This window comes from Pipistrellus kuhlii, unplaced genomic scaffold (genome assembly GCF_014108245.1).
Source record: "Pipistrellus kuhlii isolate mPipKuh1 unplaced genomic scaffold, mPipKuh1.p scaffold_m20_p_21, whole genome shotgun sequence".
NCBI lineage: Eukaryota > Metazoa > Chordata > Mammalia > Chiroptera > Vespertilionidae > Pipistrellus > Pipistrellus kuhlii.
The window spans coordinates 8,595,515-8,620,353 of NW_023425520.1; the positions used below are offsets into that span (position 1 = coordinate 8,595,515).

The 24,839-nt window shown below is 47.4% G+C and overlaps 1 protein-coding gene and 1 pseudogene across 2 annotated transcripts in view; both read right to left on the reverse strand.

The window, feature by feature from the left end:
• The window catches only part of ADAMTS2 (ADAM metallopeptidase with thrombospondin type 1 motif 2), a 226,253-nt gene that overhangs the window by 18,842 nt on the left and 182,572 nt on the right, over positions 1–24,839 (reverse strand). For both annotated transcript variants that reach the window (XM_036450135.2, XM_036450136.2), the window contains exons 11-15: positions 18,740–18,885; positions 14,753–14,928; positions 13,486–13,619; positions 869–992; positions 38–118 (exon numbers count right to left, since the gene is read on the reverse strand). In XM_036450135.2, the coding sequence (XP_036306028.1) occupies positions 38–118; positions 869–992; positions 13,486–13,619; positions 14,753–14,928; positions 18,740–18,885 (661 nt within the window). The remainder of the gene's footprint in view (positions 1–37; positions 119–868; positions 993–13,485; positions 13,620–14,752; positions 14,929–18,739; positions 18,886–24,839) is intronic.
• Positions 6,897–8,843, reverse strand: LOC118726116 (annotated as a pseudogene).

A 24,839-nucleotide genomic window follows, 5' to 3' on the forward strand; every position in this document is an offset into this window, starting at 1 on the left:
CTGTAGAATGGCCGCCTTCCTGGGCTGTGGGACTCACCCAGGTGATGGCTGGTAGTGTCCGCCTCCTGGATGAGCAGGTGTCTGGCTCCTGCGGGGATCTCAAACATCTTCACGTAACCTTGTTGGGATTCGAGGAGACAAAGACAAATGAGAGGAGAGGAGTCACTGGGGTGCTGACAAGGCATGGAGGGCCTTGCCCTCAATGACAGCTATAGAGGCCCAAGTGTTTCATGGGTCTTGACTTCCCACCTAGAAAGGCAGTGAAGGGACAGGGAGCAAGGTACCCCAGCTGGCCCACAGCCCTAAAAGGCAGGGGAGGGGTGGCCTCAGCAAGCCCCTGCCCTCAAATAGACATCTGAGACCCACCCTGTGTACCCATATTCTGGCATCTTCTGCCCTGAACCTTCGCCTGGGCCCTACTCTCCCTGTACCCCACCCACCCTGGGGCCTGGCTCAAACTGCCTGATTCAGGTTCTCCCACCACCTCACCCTTTCTGAAGAGCCATGAACCCAGACAGAGCCCCAAGCACAAGCATCCAGTGCTGTAGACCAGCGTTTTTCAACCGCTGTTCCTGGTGTGCCGTAGGTGCAAACAAGACAAGGATTTTATAATTTTTCACTATTTTGTCTACTTAATATTTCATAATAAAGTAATTATAAAATACTTTCTTTGTGTTTATTTGATTCCTATTCAAGAGAATTACTTTATATATAGTCAATATAGGCACAGAGTTAAATTTTTTAACATTTTCTAATGGTGGTGTGCCTCGTGATTTTTTTCATGAAACAAGTGTGCCTTTGCCCAAAAAAGGTTGAAAAACACTGCTGTAGACAGTCAGGCCCCAGGGCCAGGGGGGGGCTCACTCACCCAGCTTCTTAGGTGTGCGAGTGAACACGCCTTTGACTACTTTGCAGTGGCTGTTGTCCCCTCCGCACACACCACACTTGTCTTCTTGCTTGTTGGAGCCAATCACGCCATCACAGCCCACCTTCTGTGAAGGGGAAGGGGGTTGCAGTGAACACCAAGACCCTTCCCACGTGGGTGCTGGCTTGACTGTGCCCCCAGGGCATTAGTGCCTGTCCCTGGGCATCCCTTTTTAGTAGTTTCCATGCAGGGGAAGGAGACAGGGCTTTGGAGAAAGACAGACCCCACGTGCATACCTGAGGAAGTCACGTCCCTCACGCATTCACTCATCTAGACAGTATGGCTTCAGAGGGCTCAGCACAGCCTACACAGGGCCACATCCTGAGACTCCTAGTTGGGCAAGCTGGCCTCGAAATGAACATTCCTGTCCTGAGGGCTGTAACTCAGACCCGGTCTCTGTCCCTCGCCCAGGGCCATGCAGCAAGGCCCCTCCAGCAGCCTCTCCAGGGTGCCCACCATAACCTAGGCTTGGGTGCCCCAGCCTTCACATTGCCCACAGGAACACAATGCTCTCCTTAGTCTATCTTCAGGAACACAATGCTCTCCTTAGTCTATCTTCAGGTGTCTAGACAGGAGGTGACAAAAGTTGGTAGGAGAGTAAGAAGCTAGGGAAATTCCATGGCAAGTGGAATAAGGGAAATTGAGACAAAATAATTAAGGCCAAATGATTTGAGCAATTTATAGCCAGCTAATGAATCACAAGGTTTTATCTTCCCTAATCAAAGACACTTAGGAATAGTGGTTTACACATTCTAGACAATCCTTGGACAGAACAGCCTTAGTCCTGTCCCTTTTCAATTCTGGTCTTTAAAACTAACCAGATAACCCTGATCCCTCTATGCACACATTGTGATGAATCAAAACCTAGAAGGACACATCTGAAAAGCTAATGAATATTCTGTTAAGACCCTCCACTAGGATTACAGCCAACTGTAAAGGAAGATAAGAAGTCTCAAGATAAAGGAATCAGAGTACATCCACATCTTGTACCTCTGTTCCTTTTCTCCTAAACTCTAAGGGACCTCCTGGGACTTGCAACCAGGGTAGCTGTGGGCAGCAGCAGCAGCTCATCCCAGGCTTATCCCCTGAATCTATTTCCAAGGCCTCCCTTTTCACTGACTTTCTCCTATTGCTTCTCCTATCTTAAGCCTTTGTTTCATTGCCCCCAGTTTTAATAAACCTACTTTTGGCGAGGTTGCGGAGAAAAAGGAACCCTCGTGCACTGCTGGTGGGAATGCAGACTGGTGCAACCACTGTGGAGAACAGTGTGGAGTTTCCTCAAAAAACTGAAAATGGAACTCCCATTTGACCCAGTAATCCCACTCCTAGGAATATATCACAAGAAACTAGAAACACCAATCAGAAAGGATATATGCACCCCTATGTTCATAGCAGCACAATCTATAATACAATAGCTAGAATTTGGAAACAGCCTAGGTGCCCGTCAGCAGATGATTGGATCCAAAAACTATGGTACATCTACACAATGGAATACTATGCTGCCATAAAAAAGAAGGAATTCTCATCATTTGCAGCAACCTGCTTGGAATTGGAGAACATCATGCTGAGTGAAATAAGCCAGTCAATGAAAGAGAAACACCACATGACCTCATTCATTTATGGATAATAAAGAACATTATAAACTGATGAACCAAAAGATATAGAGACAGTAAAGCAACAAGCAGACTGTCAAATTATAGCGGGGAAGGTAGGGAGATCTGGGGGAGATAATAGATCAACCGAAGGACTTGTATACATGTATATAAGTACAACCAATGGAAACAAAACTCTGGGGAGGGAGGATATGTATGGGAGAGGGGGTATGGTAAGATATGTACACAGATAATAATTTAATAATAATAATAAAAACAAAACAAAACAAAACAAAAAAAACACCTGGACTCTTGTTGTGAAATCTTTCCCACATGAAGTCAAGAACTCATACACTTCCAGCAGGCCTGAGGCAGACCCGCTCCAGGCCAGACCTCATCTGGTAACTCTCTCAACAAATACTCTCAACAAAATATTCAGTGGCAAAAATTATTTCACACTTACTGGGGACCTTCCTTTTCTCAGGGGCTCCTGGTAGAGGCAGTAATAAATTCAGGTTCTTTTCTCTCTAAAGCCCTGGCAGCACACCAGTCCCAGGACCACAGAAGCTAGAAAGGGAGCATGCTCATGGCCTGACACCATTTTCATACCGATATCCACATCCACAGCTTTCCCAGCTTAGCAGGGACAGCCACCTAGAGTGTGCCGTAGCATTGCCTGCTTTCCTCTTTGTCCTGGTTGCCAGGAAGCTCGGAGCCAATTCTCCCTACCTTCACCTCTTTCTCCCACTCTGGTCTTCCATTTCTGACTTTTATCTCAAAAAGGACCTTTGAGGACAGGGACTCTAACCCATAAAAGGGCTACAGAGCAGTGGTTCATGCATCATTTTTGTATCTGTGAATAGAAGTGAACAAGTTTTGGTTTTATTGATTTATATGATCATAAGCCTTTTTGAATTAATTTTGGAAGTCAGCAGGGTGAAAACAAATCAATAAAATGAACATGTTTATTTTTATTTTAATGATTTATGTGGGGGGAAATTTAACAAAGAAAGGGAACAGGATAAACTGGGGGGAAATGGATCTTTTAAGTCATAGAAGTCTGAGCTGAAAGCATTAGATCTGCCACTTCATGGCCATGCAGTCTTAGAGGAACTCTGAGTTCGTTTCCACATTGGTGGCACGGAGTCAGAGCAGCCCACCCTGTCAGGGATATTGTCAGAGAGAGAAGAGGTGGTCCTTGTAAACAGTCATATGCTGTCTGGCCCAGAGTATGACCTCAGTGAGGGATGGAAGTGATGCTGAGGGGGACAATGGAGAGGAGGAGGATGGGAGAAAAGCCCTGTCCAGGCCAGGGCAGTTGTGACATTGTGATTTATAATAAACACATATTTGGTCTTTAGCCATTTCTGGCACAAAGCTAAACTGCTAGGAATTCTTTGTGCTGAGAGCTTCAAAGGTGCCTTTTGTTACGTTAATGAGGTGGTTTTTGGCTCATTTGAGGATGGGAAGCCCGCTACCCAGAGAACCAATCATGTGATGGGGGATGGAAGTTTCAGTCCCGCTCCTGATGTGCAGGGAGGGGCTGGAGATTGAACCAATCACCAAATGGCCAATGATATAATCAACCATATTTTAAAAATATAATAAATGGAGCTATTTTAAAATGGAGCTAGAGCTGCCACTCCATGGATACTGCCTTGGAGGTCTTCTTCCTCAGATCTTTGGAGGTTCGCTCCAATGACAGTGACTGGTATCCTCCCTCACCTGCTCCACCATCCCAATGTGGCTGATGCCCACCATGTTCCATGCTCTGCTGCCTGCTGCTGATGCCTGCTATGTCCCACATGGCAAATCTTTTTGTCCCATGCCCGACCCCTAGTGGTCAGTGCATGTCATAGCAACCAGTTGTTCAGTTGTTTCACTGTTAGTTCTATATTAGGGTTTTATATATATATAGAAATACATAATCCATGGACACAGACAATAGTATGGGGAAGGCTTGGGTTGGGGCAGGGGCTGGGTGGAGGGTGGTAAAAGGTAGGAAAATGGGAGACATCTGTAATACTGTCAACAATAAAAAAATCCCATAAGTAGCTGTATGGGCTCCTTTGCTAAGCAGCCCCATTCCTTAAAAACTGTTTATCAAATCTTAAAGCTTTAGCCACTTAAATTAACAACTTATTCCAACTATTATAAATTAACTAGAGGCCCAGTGCATGAATTTGTGCATGGGTGGGTCTCTAGGACTGGCCAGCAATTAGGGCCAGATTGATCAGGGCTGGCTGGCCTGGGAGAGGGGAATGGGGAGGGACCACAGGAGGTTGGCTGCTGGCCCCGAGGAGGGAGTGGGACCTTGGACTCCCTGAGAAAGGGGCCACATGTGCTGCCACCCATGGGCCCAGTGGGGTTGGGAGAGGAGGCGACAGTTGCCAGGCTGGACATGGAAGGGACAGACGCTGGATGCTGCTGCTGCTGTTGGTGCCCTGCCACCACGCGGTTCTTTGCCTCCCCCCCTCCTTCCCTCGCCACTGCGCCATCACCGCAGTGGGCAGGCAGCCCCTGGGGAAGGGAGAGGATGGAACTGAGACAAGCCCTGTGTCAAGGGCTGACTTTCAATAGATTGCAGCGAGGGAGCTGCTCTACTATGTATGAAACTCCTACCCAGAAGCAGATCATCTAGGAATGGTTTAGCACCAGGGGCCAAGATTGGCTGGCTGGCCAGGGGGAGGGACCAGGGGCAGTTGGCTGGCCGCGGGAAGTTGTGGGAGTGCGCTGACCACCAGGAAGCAGCTTCTGCATTGAGCATCTACCCCATGGTGGTTGGTGCACGTCATAGCGACTGGTTGACTGGTTGACCAGTGGTTTCAGTCATTCAGGTTATTTGGTTGTAATGGCTGCTTAGGCATATATATAAATTAGTGGTCTGATGCACAAAATTCGTGCACATTAAAAGAAAATTAATTAGAGGAAATATTTTAATATTGCTATTTGCCCTTTTTCTATAATGGAAGTGTCAGGGGTGAAATAAAATTAGTAAAATGTATATGAAAATCTTTCTCCTTGACCCAGAGTTAAGTCCCCGCCCACTCACGCGTGAATCAAAATTGTGTGAGACCCGGCTCCGGCCGGCCCACCCTATTGGGTGAGATCCAGACCCGGCTGGCCCCATCCCTGTCAAGCCCTGCTGGGTGGGGGTGCAGCTTCAGGTCCCCCGTCTTGCCCTTCCAGCTGGGGGCTCAGCCTCAGGTCTCCCATTAAACCCCAGCGCACACCAGGCAGGGACGCAGCCTCAGGTTCCCTGGGCTGGCACCGAAGTGGGGGTTGCGGGATGAGGTCCCACTGCCTGGCCCTAGGGTATGGGGTGCACCTTGGGGTTCCCATCAAGCCCTGTCGGATGGGGGCATGGCCTCAGGAACCCCGTGTTGGCACCAGGGCAGTGAGCATGCCTTGAGGTCACCTGTCAAGCCCCACCAGGCAGGTGGCGTGGCCTGAGGTCCCCCATCAAGGCCCGCTGGAGGGGGAGCATGGCCTGAGATCCCCTGGCTTGGTGCCGGGACAGGGGGTGTGGCCTGAGGTCCCCAGTCAAGTTCCACTGGGGGGCGAGGGGGGTTGCACAGCCTCAAGTCTCCTGCCCCACCCAGCTCCATGCAGCCTCAGGTCCCTGATTGCATTATGGGAGCCCTGCCTCTGCTGTGAGTGCAACCATCTTGTGTTATGGGAAACCCACCTCCACTGTGGGCTCAGCCATCTTGTGACCATGTGATGGTTAATTTGCATATCACATCTTTACTATACCTGTCTAATGGTTAAAAACTTTTTTAAAATGAAGTAATCAGATCTCTGATTATGTCTATGTATGTATGTGTATGTAGAGGACATTAATAAAAATTGGTTTATATAAAAAGCTCTGTTTAATTAGCTTAAAGAACTTAACCACTTATCTAAATTAAATATAACAGGAACTAACACAAAGCTTTTCAGGATCATGTGCTTTGGGAAAAGATTTAATAACAAAGTAGATTTACATTTGTTGGTTTAATTAAAATAGCAATGTTATTAAAGTTAACAATGTTTAATATAAAATTATATTTTATCTGGGTTTACTAAAAATAAATTCATGCTATCTCTGTTATAGGGTTTGTCAACAGGAAAATAGTTTGGAATAATAATTAAATGTATCTAATGTCTCATAAAATGTTTGACTAATCTAAATGTAATTATTTAAATTTAGTAAATTAAATAGATGTAAATAAAATAAAAGGTTTTTTTGGTAAAACTTTTCAATAATTACTTTATGGTATATGTATTTAAAAATTGTTATCCAAAATCTTTTTGTAACTTGAAACTTTACATTTCTATGCAGTTAAATTAAAATATACAAATGATTGGCCCTGCCAGGATCATTCAGTGGTTAGAGTGTCCTTCAGGTACAGGGGTAGAGGATGGAGCAGGCGAGCATTATACCTAGAGTGCAGAGAGAGGGTCTGGGCACTATCCTGGCAGCAATGATGACAGAGACAGACAGAGAGAGACTTGCCGGATACAGGATCAGGAGGACCCTGCCTGGCCTGGTGAGCCTGCCCACCTATCCCCAAAAGAGCAGGCAAAGACCCTGAGACTAGCCTGGTTTGGACAGGCCTACGATGGGCCCAGAAGAAGCCGAGACATGGCCTGGATTTTGTCAAGTCCAAACCTTCACAGAGCTGTCCACAGCCCCTGAGAAGAGCCGGCCCCGGGGCACAGCCAGTGCAGTTATACTGTGTGCAGACCATGTTGTCCATACTCCAGACCCTGGGAGACTGATCATAGGATGCACTGGGGACTGGTCTGGTCTGGTGTTGAGATGACCACTAGGGCATGCAAAGTGCCAACATGGCCTGTTAGGATCCGCACCTGCTCCTTGGATTCAATGTCTCACATGTGGATGAGGTTCTCGTAGGCACCACACACAATGTGGTGATTCGTCATGGCGATAGAGTACACACTGCCACCAGATGTCTATAGGACATGGATGCAGTCGAGGGTCTGGATATCCCAGATCTTGATTGTCTGGTAGGGACCAATGTACAGGTAGCTCTGGGCAGCCACCAGGGACCACACCCAGTGGTTTAGGCCTTCTAGCTCCTTTTTAACTTCAGATCAGTGCCCATAATGTCCCAGACCTTGATGGCCTTCAGGGAGCCACTGAAGAGCATGTTGTGTGAGGGGACCAGTGTGCACATGGTTGTCATGGGCCCAGATTGTGTTCGTCTTTGGCAAGTACTGGATATCTCACACAATGATGGTGTAGTCTGCTGAGCCGCTGTAGAGCTTGAATTCCTGGAGGCAGAGTGCTAGCATAATCCCATCAAGGCCCTCCAGTGTCTCTGGCACTTGTAGGTAGTACACTTGTCCCATATCTTGATGTTCTTATCAGAGAAGCCACTAAAGAGCAGGTCCCCCATGGAGTAGACACAGAGACACCAGATGGGGCCCTGGTGGTACCAAAGGTTCCTTTGTACTTGAAGATCTGCTGTGGGTCATAGGATCCTAGGATGCCCATATTCAGCCATGCGTTGATGTGGGACAACTCATTGTTCAACATGGATGCATCCCTCTGGAACTCCATGAGGTCCTCGCTCAGCTTGCTCTGGTTTTTATCTAGGACATTGAACTTGAGCTCCAGGCTCTTCTTCAGCTGGTAAATCTTCTCTGAGAGCTTGCCTAGCATGGAGCACAGGAAGGTGGTCTCCTGGTCCTTCTGGGCCCATGCCACGTGCATCTCAAGGAAGTAGTCATCCATCTGCTGAAGGAACTCCTTCAGGCCCTCAAAGCAGCAGGTCTTTAGATGGGTCTCATATGTGTTCTGGTTCCCAATGAATGTGCATCTGTACTTGAAGTGGGGACACTTGATGTGCTCACACTCCTTGAGGTGGGCCTCCAGATTCATCTTGAGAAGAAGCAGGCAGTTAGGGTTGTTGGACATCGCACCGGCCTGTAGTCACAGTTGATGTCGTAGTCCTTTCAGGCACTGAGCTTAATAATGAAGGGGCAGCCTCGGGGGTCCACCTCAATGACAGTGGGTTTCCTGACCCCTGCTGCCTGACAGCATGCTTGCCGTGGATGGAGAGCTCCCTGGTCTGCTCGGCCAGGGCAATGTTGTTCACCACCATCAGCTTGGCATTGTCCACAGGACACTTCTCCGACTTCAAGGCACATCTTCGACAGAATGTATGCCCACACATGGTGATGACAGGGTCCTTAAACACACTGAGGCAGAGCTGGCAGCACAGTTTCACCGAGAGCTGCTTGGCAAAGACCAGTGACTCTGGCTCCGCCTCCTTCTCATGTTGAACAATGAGTTGTCCCACATCAATGCAGAAGGGGAAAGGGAGGAATTACGTCCATAGAAGGAAAGCCTTCCGCTGTTCTGGTGCTCTTGTTGCTCAAATGTGGCCCAGTGTTCCTTTAGGTCAAAAAAACCACTTTCCCTTCTACGTGGGACAGACATATTGGGAATGAGCCTTCCTGGAGACAATGGCATGAAAACAAAACTTCCTGAAAATGGAGGACCATTGCTTTTAATAACGTATCAGTGCTGCTTTCTGATAATTGATCAGTGATGTTTTTAAGGAATAATATTCGTCAAAAGGGGAAAAATGTAACAAAAAATAAGGAGCCACTTTAAAATGCAGCTGGAGCTGCTATCCCACAGGAACTGCCTTGCACATCTTATGCCTCAAACCTTGGAATGCTAAAGCAGGGCAGAATCACCTTGGAACTGGGCCTAGAGCAACCCTGTGCCCCGCAGAACTGTTTGCAAAGACAGTAAGAAAGCTTTTATTAGGACTACTGGACTGCAAATTAAAAAGTTGTTTAGAATTAACATCACTATGTTATGTCACCGGCATCAATAGAAATGCCTTCCTTCTATGGATGTAATTCCTCCCTTTCCCCTTCTCATAAATACCCCTTGCCTTTGTCAGAACACTATTTGGGTTTCTGTCTGAATCAGTGATTCCAGAATAGTTATGCTTTGATCTCAAATAAATGCTTGTTGCCTCTCACTTTGAAAGGCATTTTATCTTTAGGTTAACAATACCTACGTAATGCAAACTCCACAACAACACCAACGGGTGAGGTTTGGAGAGTTTCTGGATTGGTGAACAGGTGAAGTTTGGAGAGTGGTGCACCTGGAGAGGGCATGGAAGCTCCCTGCCCCTTCCCCATACCTGGCCCCCTGTTTCTTTTCCTGAGTTTTATCTTCTTATAATAAACCGGTGATCAAGTAAGTGATCAAACAATTCTCTGAGTTCTGTGAGGCACTCTACCAAATTAATTAAACCCAAGGAGGGGGTTGTGGGAATCTCCAATCTATAGCTAGTTGGTCAAATTACAGGTGACAACTGAACTTTCGGTGGCAGTCGGAAGGGGTGAGGCCAGTATTGTAAGACTGAGCCCTTAACCTGTGGGATCTGACATTATCTTCAGGCGGACAGTATCAGAACTGAGTTGAACTGTAGGACTCCCCTCTGGTGTCATAGAATTGCTTGCTGGTATAGGGAAAAGCCCTTACACTGGGATTGGGTGCAGAATGTTAGCAGTGTATTTCCTGGAAGGGCTGCTCCAGCCTCTCATAGGAGGGGGATCAATGCTTAGGTTTCCTAAGAAACAACTAGAAGGCAGAGGCAGGTGGATGCTAACCAGGTGTGCACAAGTACCAGTGAAGGACTTGGCATCAGGAGGGCTCCGTCTCTGACTTTGAAGCCTGTCTGACAGGAGCCACCCACAGAGATCGCATGCCTTTGGTGAGAGCAGCCCTTAGGAGTTCTCCATGGACTCCCGTGTTCCCTCCAAAAAGGCTTGCAGCCCGAGTACAACCGAAGACAGTATGTGGAAGTCCCACCTGGGTGGATGAGAAGAAGGATGTTCGGACAAGAGAAAATGCAGCAGCATAATGTTTGAGAATTTACTCTGAGCTTTTGTTCTGTGAATCACAGATGATGAACAAAAAATCCCCAGAGTGAATGAACGGCTTTAAGAGATATTAAAATAGCCTATCATAATTTCTCCTTTGTTCTAAAACACATTTCATTTCACCTTTAATTGTTTCTGAAATCAGGATGTCTAACAATCACAGTCGAAAGGCCTTGCCTGCAAAGACTGTTTGACTCAGTATATTCTTGTCTGGGCAGCTGCTGGCCAGCGCACCTCAGGTGGTGTGACCATCCAGGCACAGGCAGGTGTCTACAGACCTTTGTGAGGAACAGTGGTCTGAACTGAACTAGGTGGAAATGACTTTAATCAAGTACAAGAGGCCAGCGAAGCACAGGTTCTTCTCCTGCCTGAAATCTCACTTTAGATTTTAAAGGGTTAATGGGGCTAATGATAACTCAGGATGGGGATGGCCACGTGTCCCCGATTTGCTCTGTGTGGCTGCTGTGACCAGGGGAGGCTCACAGCTTGATTCCATTTCGGTTCCAGCCAAGGTGGGAGCGGCTGGTAGTGATCGTGGGCGTCTGTCACATGGCAAGGGGCAGGAAGCTAAGAAGAGCTGCTTTCCTGCCTTCCCATCTGTTAGGAAGTCCTATCAGTGAGCCATCATATCAGATATTGCCAGCTTGTTTCATAGCAGTTTTTAAGTGATATATTTGATAGCATGTTATTATTATTTTTAAAAATATATATTTTTACCGATTTTTTTACAGAGAGGAAGGGAGAGGGAGAGAGAGTTAGAAACATTGATCAGCTGCTTCCTGCACACTCCCCACTGTGCCCACAACCAAGGTACATGCCCTTGACCAGAATCGAGCCTGGGACCCTTGAGTTCGCAGGCCGACACTCTATCCACTGAGCCAAACCTGCTAGGGCACATGTTATTACTTTATCAAGGGAGTGGATGGCGCCTTTTATCAAAACCAAATGCCCCTGTGAGATTAATATTATTGGTTCTCTTTAGATTCCTTGCGGTGTATGTATGTTACAGGTGCCCGAGCTTTCATTCTCTAGTTAATGTCATTTCACTTTTAAGCTTCCCAAGTCATTGTGTTTTGATATTCCCTAATTGACAACATTCATTGGATATTATTATTATTATTTTTTATCTAGAATTAGATTCTTTTAAAATAAGAATCTCACATTCACTTGTAGTGTTAGGAGTTACATAGTTTATCTTCCTACTACCCCATATCTTTTGTATTTTCCATCTTTCCTTTCTGCCTCCTCTGCTTTCTAAATTTTGCAATATGAGCATATATAAATGTAAGTATCTGTTTGCTCTAATTATGTAAAAATTATCAGCTTGCTGTTACTATTCAAAACATCATTAGTTAATGAAATACTTAATCTCTTCTTAAATTGTCAATGCCAGGAGAGAAGCTGGCTGCTCCCACTAAGATGGTAAATTAATGCTCTGATTTCTCTGCTATTTTTGCAAGCATTTAGAACCTGCCATTCAAAGCTTCTTCTACTAAATGTTTCCCATGCTTATTGCCTGTATCGGTCACATATATATGTTTTTAATTTTATGTGTCTTATGATGTCCCAGGACTAGCCATTCTTAGAGATGGCAAAGGGCTAGCTTGGGAGCACACCTTTAAGATGCAAACCTGCCTTCTCTCTCACCTATCAGAACACCATTTCCCCTGCCCCCAATTGTCCCAGGGCCAGGCAGCAGGCAACTGGAGACCAGCCGTAGAGCTGAATGAAGCCTGCCAGAGTTCCTCAAACTGGCCAATCCTAACCCGTTTCCCCTGCCCCACTCCTTTTTCCGCCAGGGTCCCCAATGAGAGCTCTGGCCTAGGCTTCTGCCCCCAACAAACCTGGTGCTTCCCCATGGCATGCCCTTCTCTTGGGAAATGTAAGTAATGAATTCTTCTCTCAATGGCACTTGCCTCTCTGTGTTCTCCCTGTCACCTCCATAAATCAAAGCCCCGTGGGTACAGAGGAAACACTGCTGTCTTCATCTCTAAGGATTTGGTCTACTGTCCGAGCAGACTGTGTGACCTGGCTCCCTGCAAGGGTCACACTCAGCCAGCCTCCTCCTATGTCTGCCCCCCCCTCCCCCGCCCCGTCCCGTGTCCTAGAGAAGCCTCCTTCAGCTCAGGCCGGGGTCCTACGTGAGTGGACGGGAGGGGCTGACCGACACCCCACCTCCTTGTGCTTCCAGCCTCACTCCTTCCTGCAGGGGTGACTGCATTCTGCCAGGTCAGTGGTCGGCAAACTGGGGCTCCCGAGCCAAATGCGGCTCTTTGTCCCCTTGAGTGTGGCTCTTCCACAAAGTATCACGGCCTGGGCGAGTCTATTTTGAAGAAGTGGCGTTAGAAGAAGTTTAAGTTTAAAAATTTTGGCTCTTAAAAGAAATTTCAGTCATTGTTCTGTTGATATTTGTCTCTGTTGACTAATGAGTTTGCCGACCACTGTGCCAGGTTCTCTGCCAGAGACTCCTTAGGAGAGTCAGTCCGCATGGCACATACACGTAGTCCTGTCAACACAAACTGCAGGGTCTCCCAGTTGTTTCAGGGAATCTGGCAGGAGGCAAGTCTGAGCTCGATCACTATGGTATGCTGAGGTTACCCCAGTGGTTTCCTGTGTCAGCCTAAGGGGGAAGCCAAAGACACCCTAATGACAACCGGAAACACAGCAGGCATTTCTACAAAGAACCAAGCAATGAGACCCCTGGTGGGCCACCCTGGGCAAGAGTGAGCTGCCCATGGCCATCAGAGTGCCAGGAGGTGGCAGGGTCACCGAGGACCGTGTGTGTTGAAATCACTGGCAGGCTCATAAAAATCCTGCCTTTGGGTCCCAGCCTCAACCTAGGAATTAGAATCTCTCAGGAGGAGCCTCAAGTTCCCCATGGTGCTCCGAGGCATACTCAATGACTCCAGCCTCCAGCACAGAGGCGGGGCAGGCCGACATTCGCCGGGGGTCTGCCCTGCTCCAAGGGCCGTGTCCAACACTCTGCATGAGTCCCCTCAAAACGCCTGAAGTGGAGACCCTGAGCTCCCACGCTGGCACCAGAGCACTCACCCTGCAGTCTCCTCGCACGCAGAGGCTGAAGGCATCCTTGTAGGAGCATCGGGTTCCGTCGTGCACCATGCGCTTCATGGACACCACCTCCCCGGTCTCCTTGGACTCACAGTAGAGGTGGCACCTCTCCTTGGCTGGAAGGGAAGAGGGGTGTTAGGGGAAAGTGGGGGCTGCTCTGTCCACCTTCTTTCCCAAGTCCACTCATGAGAAATTCCCATGAGGGTCTTCTTAAGATTTACTCCCCTCCCACACTCTCCTTCTCACCCCCCCACTCCCACACCTGTCCTGGGGCAGGAAAAGGAAAGGGGCCAGGAGACTGCACCCCCTTTGAGTTTCCTTGGGAAGAGCTTTTCCCAGGAGCCAGGATGCTGCTGGAGTAGCCCAAGCCTCAGGCCCCTCGGCCCCCGACACCCAGGGGAAGGCAAATGGTTGTTTGCCAGCTTTTCTACTGAAGACAACCTTCTCTAAAACCCCAAATAAGATGCCGCTTGATTCAGTCTTGGTTCCCTGACATCTTCCCTTCTCAGTATTTCTCTCAGAAGTCACTGAAACGCTGGGTTATTTGATGGCTATCCACCCTGCCCACCAGGCTGCAGCCCACCTCCGGGGGGGGGGGGGGCTGTGTCTGTGCTGGCTCCCCTGCCTGCAGGGCGCTCTGCTGGTATATCACACGCAGGGTGATGGTGACAGGCCCACCCTGGCATCCTGCCCCTGCCCCGTGCCTGGAGGGAACAAACACCACATGTTTAAAATCCCACCAGGAGGGAGGGGAACCAAGCAGAATACAAACTGGATCATGCCTGAAGCTGCCAGGCCTTTCAGTTCCTAGGGGCCAATAAATACTGTTGAGCACACAAAATAGTTCATGTTATCTTTTCTGAAACTCAACTGAGTCCCGACTGTCATCTGAGATATGAGAAGGCTGGAGGTAGCCTGGCTCCTTGGCCGGGTCCACTCAGTTCCGTCCCCACCTCCGCCCCCTGAGCGGGTTTAGTAACACACCCACAGCATCCTCCAGCAGAGGGAGGCAGCAGAGCCTGGCCCTGGCTGAGCCTCCTGGTCCTCTCCCCTCATCCTGGCCCAGGCCCAGCGTCCTGGCCCCCCTGGGACTGTCGTCCTGCCTCAAGCCCCAGCCTCAATCGTGGAGTGGGCCCCAGCAGCCCTGCGGCTGACTGCCTTGCTCACACAGACTCACAGGACGCGTGAGCCCCAGTCCACCCACCCTGCCCTGTCCTGAGCCTCACTCTGCCTCCACTCAGAGCCTCACCGTCCCGGTGCTCATGGGGCAGCCAGTGGTGCTGGGCATCACCATGCTCGAAGTACAGGTCCCACTGCCGGCACTGTTCCTCGCGGAAGTCGGCCAGTGAGTCGGGACAGTCCTGGGAGTTGCAGAGCTGGAAATCGTAGCCAAGGCCTGCACAGGGGCGGCCCCCATTGGCAGGGCTGGAGGAGAAAGCAAAGGACTTGCAGCTCGGTGCCAGAGGAAGACGCCAGCACTCGCGCTCCACTTGTACAAATTGGGGGATGTTGGAGAAGGAAGCCAGGCAAGACCAGGGCAGCACCGCAGCCTCCCAGGCCCCAGAGCATCAGGTACAGAGGGCTGGCAATCCTCCCCCGGGCCCCGTGTCTCCTCTCCATGGAGGTCTGTGCCTGCGCCTGCCGCAGGGTGGGCACTCAAAGAGCAGTTCTGAAATAGCAGAGGCCCACTGCCCAGGCTCTTCCCAGTGTGGGGCACACGGTGGACACTCCCCCCACCTTTCTCCACCCCAGCGAATTGGGCTGTTTCTGCAATCCCCTCACTTCCCTGAGAACGATCCACAGCGCACTAGCCCCGCAGAAAAGGCACCAGCTCTGGCTGGCGAGTGCATCTGCAGGGTGAAGGATGGGCTGCGGCAGGCCAGAACCTGGGAGGAGCTGGGGACGACAGTGCTGCCATATGCCAATCGTGGCAGAGCCAGACAGAACCCAAGGCCTCACCTGAGACTTGAGCAAGTCACGCTCTGCGTGCAACAAGAAGGGGGACTGCGTGCAGCACAGCAGAGTGGAGGGAAAGGAGGTGCCTCTGTGAGGCCCCTCCAAGGCACTGAGGCCCCTCCCAAGGGGAACTGCGTGCAGCACAGCAGAGTGGACGGGAAAGGAGGTGCCTCTGAGAGGCCCCTCGCAAGGCGCTGTGTTCTCCAGGGGTCCAGGGGGAATAATGGTCAGAAAAGTGTGTGGAAGAAGAACCAAGGGGCCTCAGTGTTTGATAGGAGATCGGAAGAAAGGATAACTCTGAGATTGGCGCCAGGGTCATTGATAATACCATAGACCTGTGGTCAGCAAACTGTGGATTGTGAGCCACATGCGGCTCTTTGGCCCCTTGAGGGTGGCTCTCCCACAAAATACCACGGCCTGAGTGAGTCTATTTTGAAGAAGTGGCGTTAGAAGAAGTTTAAGTTTAAAAAATTTGTCTCTCAAAAGAAATTTCAATCATTGTACTGTTGATATTTGGCTCTGTTGGCTAATGAGTTTGCCGACCAGTGACCTAGACCAATGACAATACCAACAAGGGTGTCACCAGGAGAAGGGGGTGCAGGCCTGGCTGCAGGTGAGGGGGGCCAGGGCAGCAGCAGCCGCTGTGGGGGAAGCAGGAAGGGTCTGCTGTTGCTGGAATCCCTGGCCAGCCCAGGCAAGAGGCACAGTGATTGGAACTGAAATCCACGTGGACTCCAAAACAGAGGGAGCTGGAGAGTTTGGGAGGGGGAAGAGCAAGCGAAACACCAGGGACTGGATTGTTTGCAGTTTTACGACCACTAGGGTCTGGGCAGCGAACACAGTGGGAACTCAGTCCTGCAAGCAGGTCTAGCTAGAGCTGTATGGGCGTCTTCACAGTGGTCCCAGCGACATAGGAAGAGCTGGGGACTAGCACAGGGAGGGTAACCCTAAAATGGGCAGCACGAAGTCCCGCAGTTATCACTGGACAACGAATGAAGGGGAGGCCTGCCTTACATCGCTGACATAGAGGTTGTGTGGAGCCCTGAGCTCAGAAATGCTCTGGGCTGCCGCTGCGCGCATCTCCCCAGATGTGAGTGAGGCCGGCGTGAAAGAACAGCCGTCACAGCTGCATGCGGTCTGACAGGGATGCTGGCCTTGGGCAGGGCGTGGCTATTCTCTGGGACGGATGGCTTTCAGGACCAAATGGGCTCACAGGCCGTACTGACAGCTTTGCTCTCATCACTTGCCCTTGACCTCTGCTGCCATCGAGGAGTCTGGGCAAAGCCGAGGGGTAAATCCCTAGAGTGTGCGGGTGAAAAAGGTCAGAATGTGTACCTCTTCTCTACTGAACCGGGCCAGGGGGTGTCTGCTGGAACCCGGGAACCCAGCATCAGGCAGGAGGAATCGGCCTGGATGCCCATGGAGGGCAGGGAAGTCAGGCCGAACCTGCTCTCTCGACTGCACCCGGAGTCTAAGTTACTCCATCAGCACGTGAAGGGGGCAGCTGAGACATTTACTGAGTGCTTGCTGCATTCCCACAGTCCTTACCCAGAATCCTATGGCCTCTGCAATTCTAACTTCCTGTCTGGTCAGTCTCATCTTGAGGCAAGCATCCCCAGGGTGCCTGAGGGGAGTCAGGCAGGGCACTTTGGTTCCTGCCTCTGCTCATAGTCAGGATGGAAGCCTAGAGCCTCGGGGCAGGCGGTAGTCAGAAATGGGAGGAGAAGGCTCCCCAGGAGCTGGGGTGGCCAGCAGGAGGCACAAGTGACCTTGAGGGGCAGGCTCTCCCACTGCTGCAGCCCAGGACGCCAGTCCCTTCCTGGCCAACATGGACTTGACCCCTCTTCCCAGAGCTATTACTGCTGAGCCCCTGGTGGCCATTTCAGGGCATGACCAGAGAAATGCAGCAGCCCGGCTGAGTAGAGCAGGGAAGCTGCTGCAAAGGCAGAGCCCGCAGTCTAGATGGGCACCAGAGACCGGGGTGGGCTTAAATTTGGGGGCACATTCCTCTGAGAAGGTGATGTGAAGCTAGAGACCTGCTCCCCCGAAAAATGTTCATGCACAGAAAGTCATAATACAATTTTGGGTGAGGCCACGGCAGGGTCCAAAGAAGGGTGTTGATCCTAGGACCGAGGCTTAGGGTCTTAGGACCCCAACCCAATATCTAGGGGTTCAGGTGGGCAGGGGAGGTGAGTGAAGATGGCCTGGGGTGGGGGCAGCCTGTATTGCTATGGTGCCCAATCTGAAGGCTAGAAATTTGTTTTCTTTATGTGAAATTCCAGATTTTTAACATTTTCATGGAAATGAAAATCTTTAAAACTCTGGCCTAAAGAGAGAAAGACAAAAGCCACATGTCTCCTGGGAGCCCAGGGCTGCGGATGGGCAGGTGGAAGGCCAGTGAGCTGACATCTGTGGGAGTTTTCCTGCACCCAGGTCCTGTTCACATTACTGTAAGTGCACCCATAATCACTCCATGGGCAGGCTGCCTGAGGCCTGGGGGAGGGGCCTAAGTGACCCTCCCTGACTTACACAGGGCTGCAGGGGCCTGGGACTCGGGCATTCTGACTCCACGTGCCCCTCTCCATGGGCACTGCCCTAGCGGAGGCCCAGGCTAAGGGTACAGGCAGGAAGAGTGGCTGTGGGCCGAGGAGGGGGCATGCATCAGAAAGATGGAGTGTGTGTGGGGGATGAGAGGGACAGGGAGGAGCTAGGGAGGACAGCACAGCAGGCCCCAAACTTGGGAAGCAAGAAGGGGAGCATGGTTGGCAACAGGAGTCCAGTGGGCGTGGGGGCAGTCTCTCCAGTTCTCTCTCTCCTGGGTAGCTGGGTACAGGCAGCATGTTGCTCGCCCTGCCCCTTGCCTGACTACAAACAGTTGCTCTCCCTGTTCAGGTTCCTGGCATCTGGGAACCAAGAGCGCCCTCCTCTTTCTTATTCCTGATTCCTGTTCTCTGTCCCACCTTATGTCCTTGATACGCTTGGCCAGGAAGGACAGAGCCAGCCAGTGTCTGGAGGAGGGTGCAGAGCCTGCGGGGGATGGATAGCAGGCCAGGAGACCAGGTTTTCAGGGCTGCAGGGCCGGCTCTGCTCCCAGCAGGCTGTGCAACCAGGGCCATGAGGCTTCCCTCTCCGAGTCTCACCTTCCTCCCAGGGAACAGGAAGCCGCCCTTGCACCCTCTCCAGAACTGGCATGCAGCAATAGGGACCCTGAGGATAGGAAGGGGCCTCAGGAGCCACAGCTGCCACCCAGGAGAGCTGGGAAACACCAGGGCCAACTTACTGTGGGTTGTCACACTGGCGGGTCCTGAACTTAACGCCTGTGCCACAGGTGCGTGAGCAGGAGCCGAATGGACTCCAGGAGCCCCAGTTGCCATCTCGTTTGAGGATGTCAGGCGTCAGCCAGATGCAGTGTCCTTTAAAGCAGTGCTGAAAGACAGGTCGTCCCCTTGACCCATGGCCTCCTGCCCTCCCTCCAACTTGCTGTGTCCGTGAGGACTGCCTAGCCCTGGAGGCAAATGGGGAGACAGACCTACTCACTCCTGGAAGCTCTAAGCCCTTCAGGAGACCTAGTGAGATGTTGGCCCACCCAGCTTCCCCCACTACTGCCCTGCCCTGCCCTCCTATTTTCCCCAGCGCCTTGGCTAGCCAGAGCCTGTCCCACACCACTTCCCTAGGGTGAAGCCACTGGCATGCCCACACAGGGAACACTAAAAAATGCAAGTAGCTCACCAAGCCAGGGGTTCCAGATACATGTAAGATCTACTGTTTACATTAAAAAAAAAGCCAATTTTAAGAAAATATGGAAGCAGGTCAGGCAGTATGCTGATGTGATAAATTTATGAATATAGTTAGGAAACACTGGCAAGCAGGGAACTTGAGTCTTATCACACTATCCCATCTCTGCCCATGGGAGGAAGCTTACACAATTCAGGGGCCCATTTTAAGGAGAACATTTCAAAATTAAAAATACTAAATTAAGTATAAAATGAAATATTAAATTAGAATAAGAAAATACATCACAAAAAATTAAAAATTTAAAAACGGACTAATACTACCAATAACTGAAAGTGAGTAGAAAGATGGAAATAATAAAGATCAGAGCAGAAGTAAATAAGATACAATCTAAGAAAAATGCGAAAGATCAAAGAAACCAAGCAATCTTTGAAACGGTAAAAATGTTAACTAGGCTCATCAAGAAAAAAACGAGAAGACCCAAATAAAGAAAATCAGAAATGAAAGAGAAGTGACAACTGACCATAGAAATACAAAGGATAATGAGAAAATATCTCAACAATTCTATTCCAGCAAATTGGGCAATCTGGAAGAAATGGATAAATTCCTAGGAACAATCTTTTAAGACCAAATCAAGAAGAAACAGAAAATTGGTTCAGACCAATTACTGCCAGTGAAATCGAATCAGTAAGTGTCCTGGACCGGATAGCTTCACAGGTAAATTTAACTAAGTATTATAAGAAGAAATAACACTTATCCTTCTCAAATTATTCCAAAAAATTCAAGAGGAGGGAAGGCTCCCAAGCTCATTTTATGAGACCAGCATAATGCTGATTCCAAAACCAGACAAATATATTATGAAAAAGAAAATTATAGGCGAATATCCATGATTAATATAGATGCAACTATCCTCAACAAAACATTAGCAAACCAAAATTCAGCCATTCATGAAAAAGATCATACACCATGATCAAGTGGGATTTATTCCTAGGATTCCTATTGAAGGTTAGTTCAATATCTGCAAATCAATTAACATGTTATACCACAAAAACAAAACGAAGGATAAAAAACATGAGGTAATATTGATAGATACAGAAGAAGCATGTGACAAAATCCAGCATAATGATAAAAACTCTCAACAAAATGAGAATAGAGGGTATATACCTCAACATAACACAGCAACTGTCATAATTAATGGAAAACAGCTAAAAGCATTTTCTTAAAATCAGGAATAAGTCAAGGTTGTTTACTTTTACCGAAGTCCTAGTCACAACAATCAGATAGGAAAAGGAAATTAAAGTTATCCAGATTAGAAAGGAAGAAGTAAAATTGTCAACACTTGCAGATGACATAATTTTATTATAGAGAGAACCTTAAAGAATTCACCAAACAACTGTTAGAAATGATAAACGAGCTCAGTAAAATAGCAGGATACTATTAGATTTCACAAATAAGTGCCATCTTGTGATATTTCACTTAGCATAATATTTTCCATGTCCATCTATGCTGTCCCAAAGGCTAAGAGATCCTTTTTTTTTTTAATCTGCATAGTATTCCATAGTGTAAATGTCCCACAGCTTTTTTATCCATTCGTCTATTGATAAGCACTTGGGCTGCTTCCAAATCTTAGCTATTGTAAATAATGCTGCTATGAACAGAGGGGTACATATATTCTTTCTGATTGATGTTTGGGTTTTTAAAGGATATATTCACAGAAGTGGGATCGCTGGATCAAATGGAAGTTCCATTTTTAACTTTTTGAGGAAACGCCATACTGTTTTCCATAGTGGCTGTACCAATCTGCATTCCCACCAGCAGTGAACTAGTGCTCCCTTTTGTCCACACCCTCACCAGCACTTGTTTGTTAATTTTTTGATGACAGTCATTCTGACAGGTGTGAGGTGATAGCTCATTGTGGTTTTAATTTGCATTTCTCTGATGATTTCTGACTTTGAGCATTTATTTATGTGTCTCTTGGCCATTTGTATATCCTCTTTGGAGAAATGTCTACTCAGGTCTTCTGTTCATTTTTAATTGGATTGTTTGTCTTACTTAGTTGAGTTGTATGAGTACTTTATACATTTAGAATAATAACCTCTTATCAGATGTATCATTAACTAATATGTCCTCCCATACAGTGGTTTTTCTTTTCATTATGAGGGTGGTTTCTTTTGCTGGGCAGAAGCTTTTCATTTTGATATAGTTTATTTTGATGTAATTTATGTGTTTATTTTCTCCTTAGCTTCCTTTTTCCTAGGAGATGTATCCATAAAAATATTGCTACATGAGATGCCTGAGATTTTACTACTTTATGTTTTTCTCTAAGATTTTTATAGTTTTATCCACCTTGAGTTTATTCTTGTATATAGTATAAGTTGGTAGTCTAGTTTCATCTTTTTGCATGTGTCTGTCCAGTTTCCCCAGCACCATTTATGGGTGCATTACTGCCCCATTGTATGTTCTTGCCTCCTTTGTCGAATATTAATTGTGCATTGTATGTTCTTGCCTCCTTTGTCAAATATTAATTGACCATAATGATGTGGTTCAATTTCTGGGATCTCTGTTCTGAACCATTGGTCTATATGCCTGTTTTGTGCCAGTACCAGGGTGTTTTGGTTATAATGGGTTTGTAGTATATTTTTTGATAGTTTGCTATCCAGTATTGTGATCCCTCCTACTTTGTTTTCTCTCAAGATTGCTGCAGCTATTCAGGGTCTTTTATAGTTCCATATACATTTTTGGAGTATTTGTTCTAGCTCTGTGAATTATGCCATTGCTATTTTAATAGGGATTGCCTTGAATCTGTAGATTGCTTTGGGTAGTGTAGACATTTTAATGATGTTCCTTCTTCCAATCCATGTTCATGAGATATATTTCCATTTGTTTGTATCTTCCTCTATTTCTTTTTTCAATGTCCTATAGTTTTCCAAGTACAGGTCTTATACCTCCTTGGTTAAGTTTATTTCTAGTTACCCTATTTTTATTGTTGTTGCAATGGTAAATGGGATTTTTTTTTAAGTTTCTGTTTCTGAGAGTTCATTATTGGTGTATAAAAATTTATGGATGTTGATTTTGTATTCTGCTACCTTGCCGAAGTCACTTAAGTCTAATAATTTCCTGGTGGTTTTCTATGTATAAAATCATGTCATCTGCAATTGACAATTTTACTTCCTCCTTTCCAATTTAGATGCCTTTTATCTCTTCTTCTTGTCTGACTGATGAGCCCATTGCATATTATGTTGGCTGTAGGTTTGTCATATATGGTCTTTATAATGTTGAAGTATGATACCTCTATTCTGCTTTACTGAGAGATTTTATCAAAAAAAGGGTGCTGGATTTTGTTAAACGCTTTTTCTGCATCAATTGATATGATCGTGTAGTTTTTATCCTTCAATTTGTTTATGCGATGCATCACATTTATTGATTTACAAATATTCTATCAGCCTTGCATCCCTGGTTTTTAAAGCCCATAGTTATGAGGGTTTCTTTTTCCAGCTCTGGGACCCTGGTTGGGTGTCTGGTGAGGGGCTGGGACCCCTTTTTCCAAATTGGCAGCATCTGCAGGGACTATATCCCTCATTATTAAAAAAATGGTACATGTGGGTGCTAGCAGCCCATTCTGCACCTCTGCCCCTTCTACCAGTCTCAATGTGCTTTCTTCTTTACTTCTATTGTTTCTGACTTCCATTCAGCCAGCTTTAAGGCAGGTCTGAATGTTGGTTTTCTGTATTTTAGCTGTAATTTTGATGTGGTTATGGGAGGCTGTGAGTACTGGTGTTTACCTCCTCTCCTTTTCTTCTTAAAGCAGCTCCTTTAACATTTCTTGCATTGCTGGTTTGGTGGTAATGAACTCCTTTAACCTTTTTTTTTTGTCTTGAAAGCTTTTTATTTCACTTTCAATTTTAAAGATAGCTTTGCTGGATATAGTAGTCTTGGATTTAGGCCCTTGCTTTTCATTACTTCAAGTACTTCATGCCACTTCCTTCTGGCCTAAAGTATTTTTATTGAGAAGTCAGCTGACAGTCTAATGGGAACTCCTTTGTAGGTAATTTTTTATTTCTCTCCTGCTGCCTTTAAGATTCTCTTGTTGTCTTTAGCATTTGCCATTTTAATTATGATGTATCTAGGTGTGGGTGTCTTTGTGTTCCTCTTGATTGAGACCTCTGTGCCTCCTGTACTTGTGTGACATTTTCCTTAACCAGGATGAAGAAGTTTTCTGTCACTATTTCTTTAAATGGTTTCTTGGTTACTTGCTCACCTTCTTCCCCTTCTGGTATTTATGTAATGCAGATGTTATGTTTATGTTGTCCCAGAGTTCCCTTAAGCTATCTTTCTGATTTTTAAAACAATATATATTTTATTGATTTTTTAGAGAGAAAGGGAGAGGGATAAAGAGTTAGAAACACTGATCAGCTGCCTCCTGCACACCCCCTACTGGGAATGTGCCTGCAACCAAGGTACATGCCCTTGACTGGAATTTAATTTGGGATCTTTTAGTCTGCAGGCTGATGCTCTATCCACTGAGCTGAAGCAGCTAGGGCCTGATTTTTAATTATTTTTTCTATTTGCTGCTTTAATTGGTTACTTATTTTTATCTTGTTTTCCATATCACTGATTTGATCCTTTTTTGCATTCAATTTATTTTTAATATATTCCAGTGTGTTCTTGATGTCAGACACATCATTCTTCATTTCTTTCTGGTTCTTACTCATGGCTTCTATTTCCCTTTTCATGCTATTGTAATTTTCATAAAGTTCCTTAAATGTCCTTATAACCATTGATTTGAACTCTAGTCTGATAGGTTGTTTCCTTCCATCTTATTTAGTTATTTTCCTGGAGATTCCTTCTTTTCTCTCATTTGGGGGTTGTTTCTTTATCTCCCCATTTTAGCTGTCTCTTTGTATATACTTCTATGTATTATATTAGTCTTTGTGGGATGGCCTTTTGTAGAAAGTGTCTTGAGGGGTCCAGTGGTGTAGCCTCTTTGTTCGCTTGAGCTGGATGATCTAGAAATGTCCCTTGTGTGCATTGTTTAGGCTCTCCTGTTGTAATTGGAACTTGCTTGTTGATGTCCTGTTTGTGGAAGGGATTTCCCCTCCAATTTGCTGCCAGTGAGGTTTAACCTCAATGATGTTATGCCAGCTGTTATACAGGTGCTTTGGGTCTGCTATTAGTGGGGCTTAGTGGGTTTTGCTCTGATATTGTAGAATCTTGTTCCTTGGTGTGTCTATCCTGAGCCTCCTGGGAGCTTTTCTAGTGTAGGTCACTGTCCTTTTCTAGCCCTGAGAAACCTGATTGAGGTACAAGACATTGAATCCCCTAGTAGTCCAGTGGTCAGAAACTTCTTAGCCCAGAGGCTGGGTCTACTTTGAGTTTCACACCTTGATTGTCCCTGTTCTGAGCTGTACTACTTCCCACACAGAGATGGTCTGCAGATGTCATCTGTAGGTACTTGGGGTCCTGCTGGCTTTTCCTTGCTGAGCAGTCCAGGATGGTATTTGTGATGGAGGCCCAAACTGCTATTTCCGACTAATTAGAGCAGGCAAAGACTCAAAGCCTCCAGAGACCCACTTCTGCCTGCAGGCTGATTGGATTTAGCCTGGAATAGTCTCAAGCAGTCATCCAGAAGTGGGGTGAGAGGTTTTCTA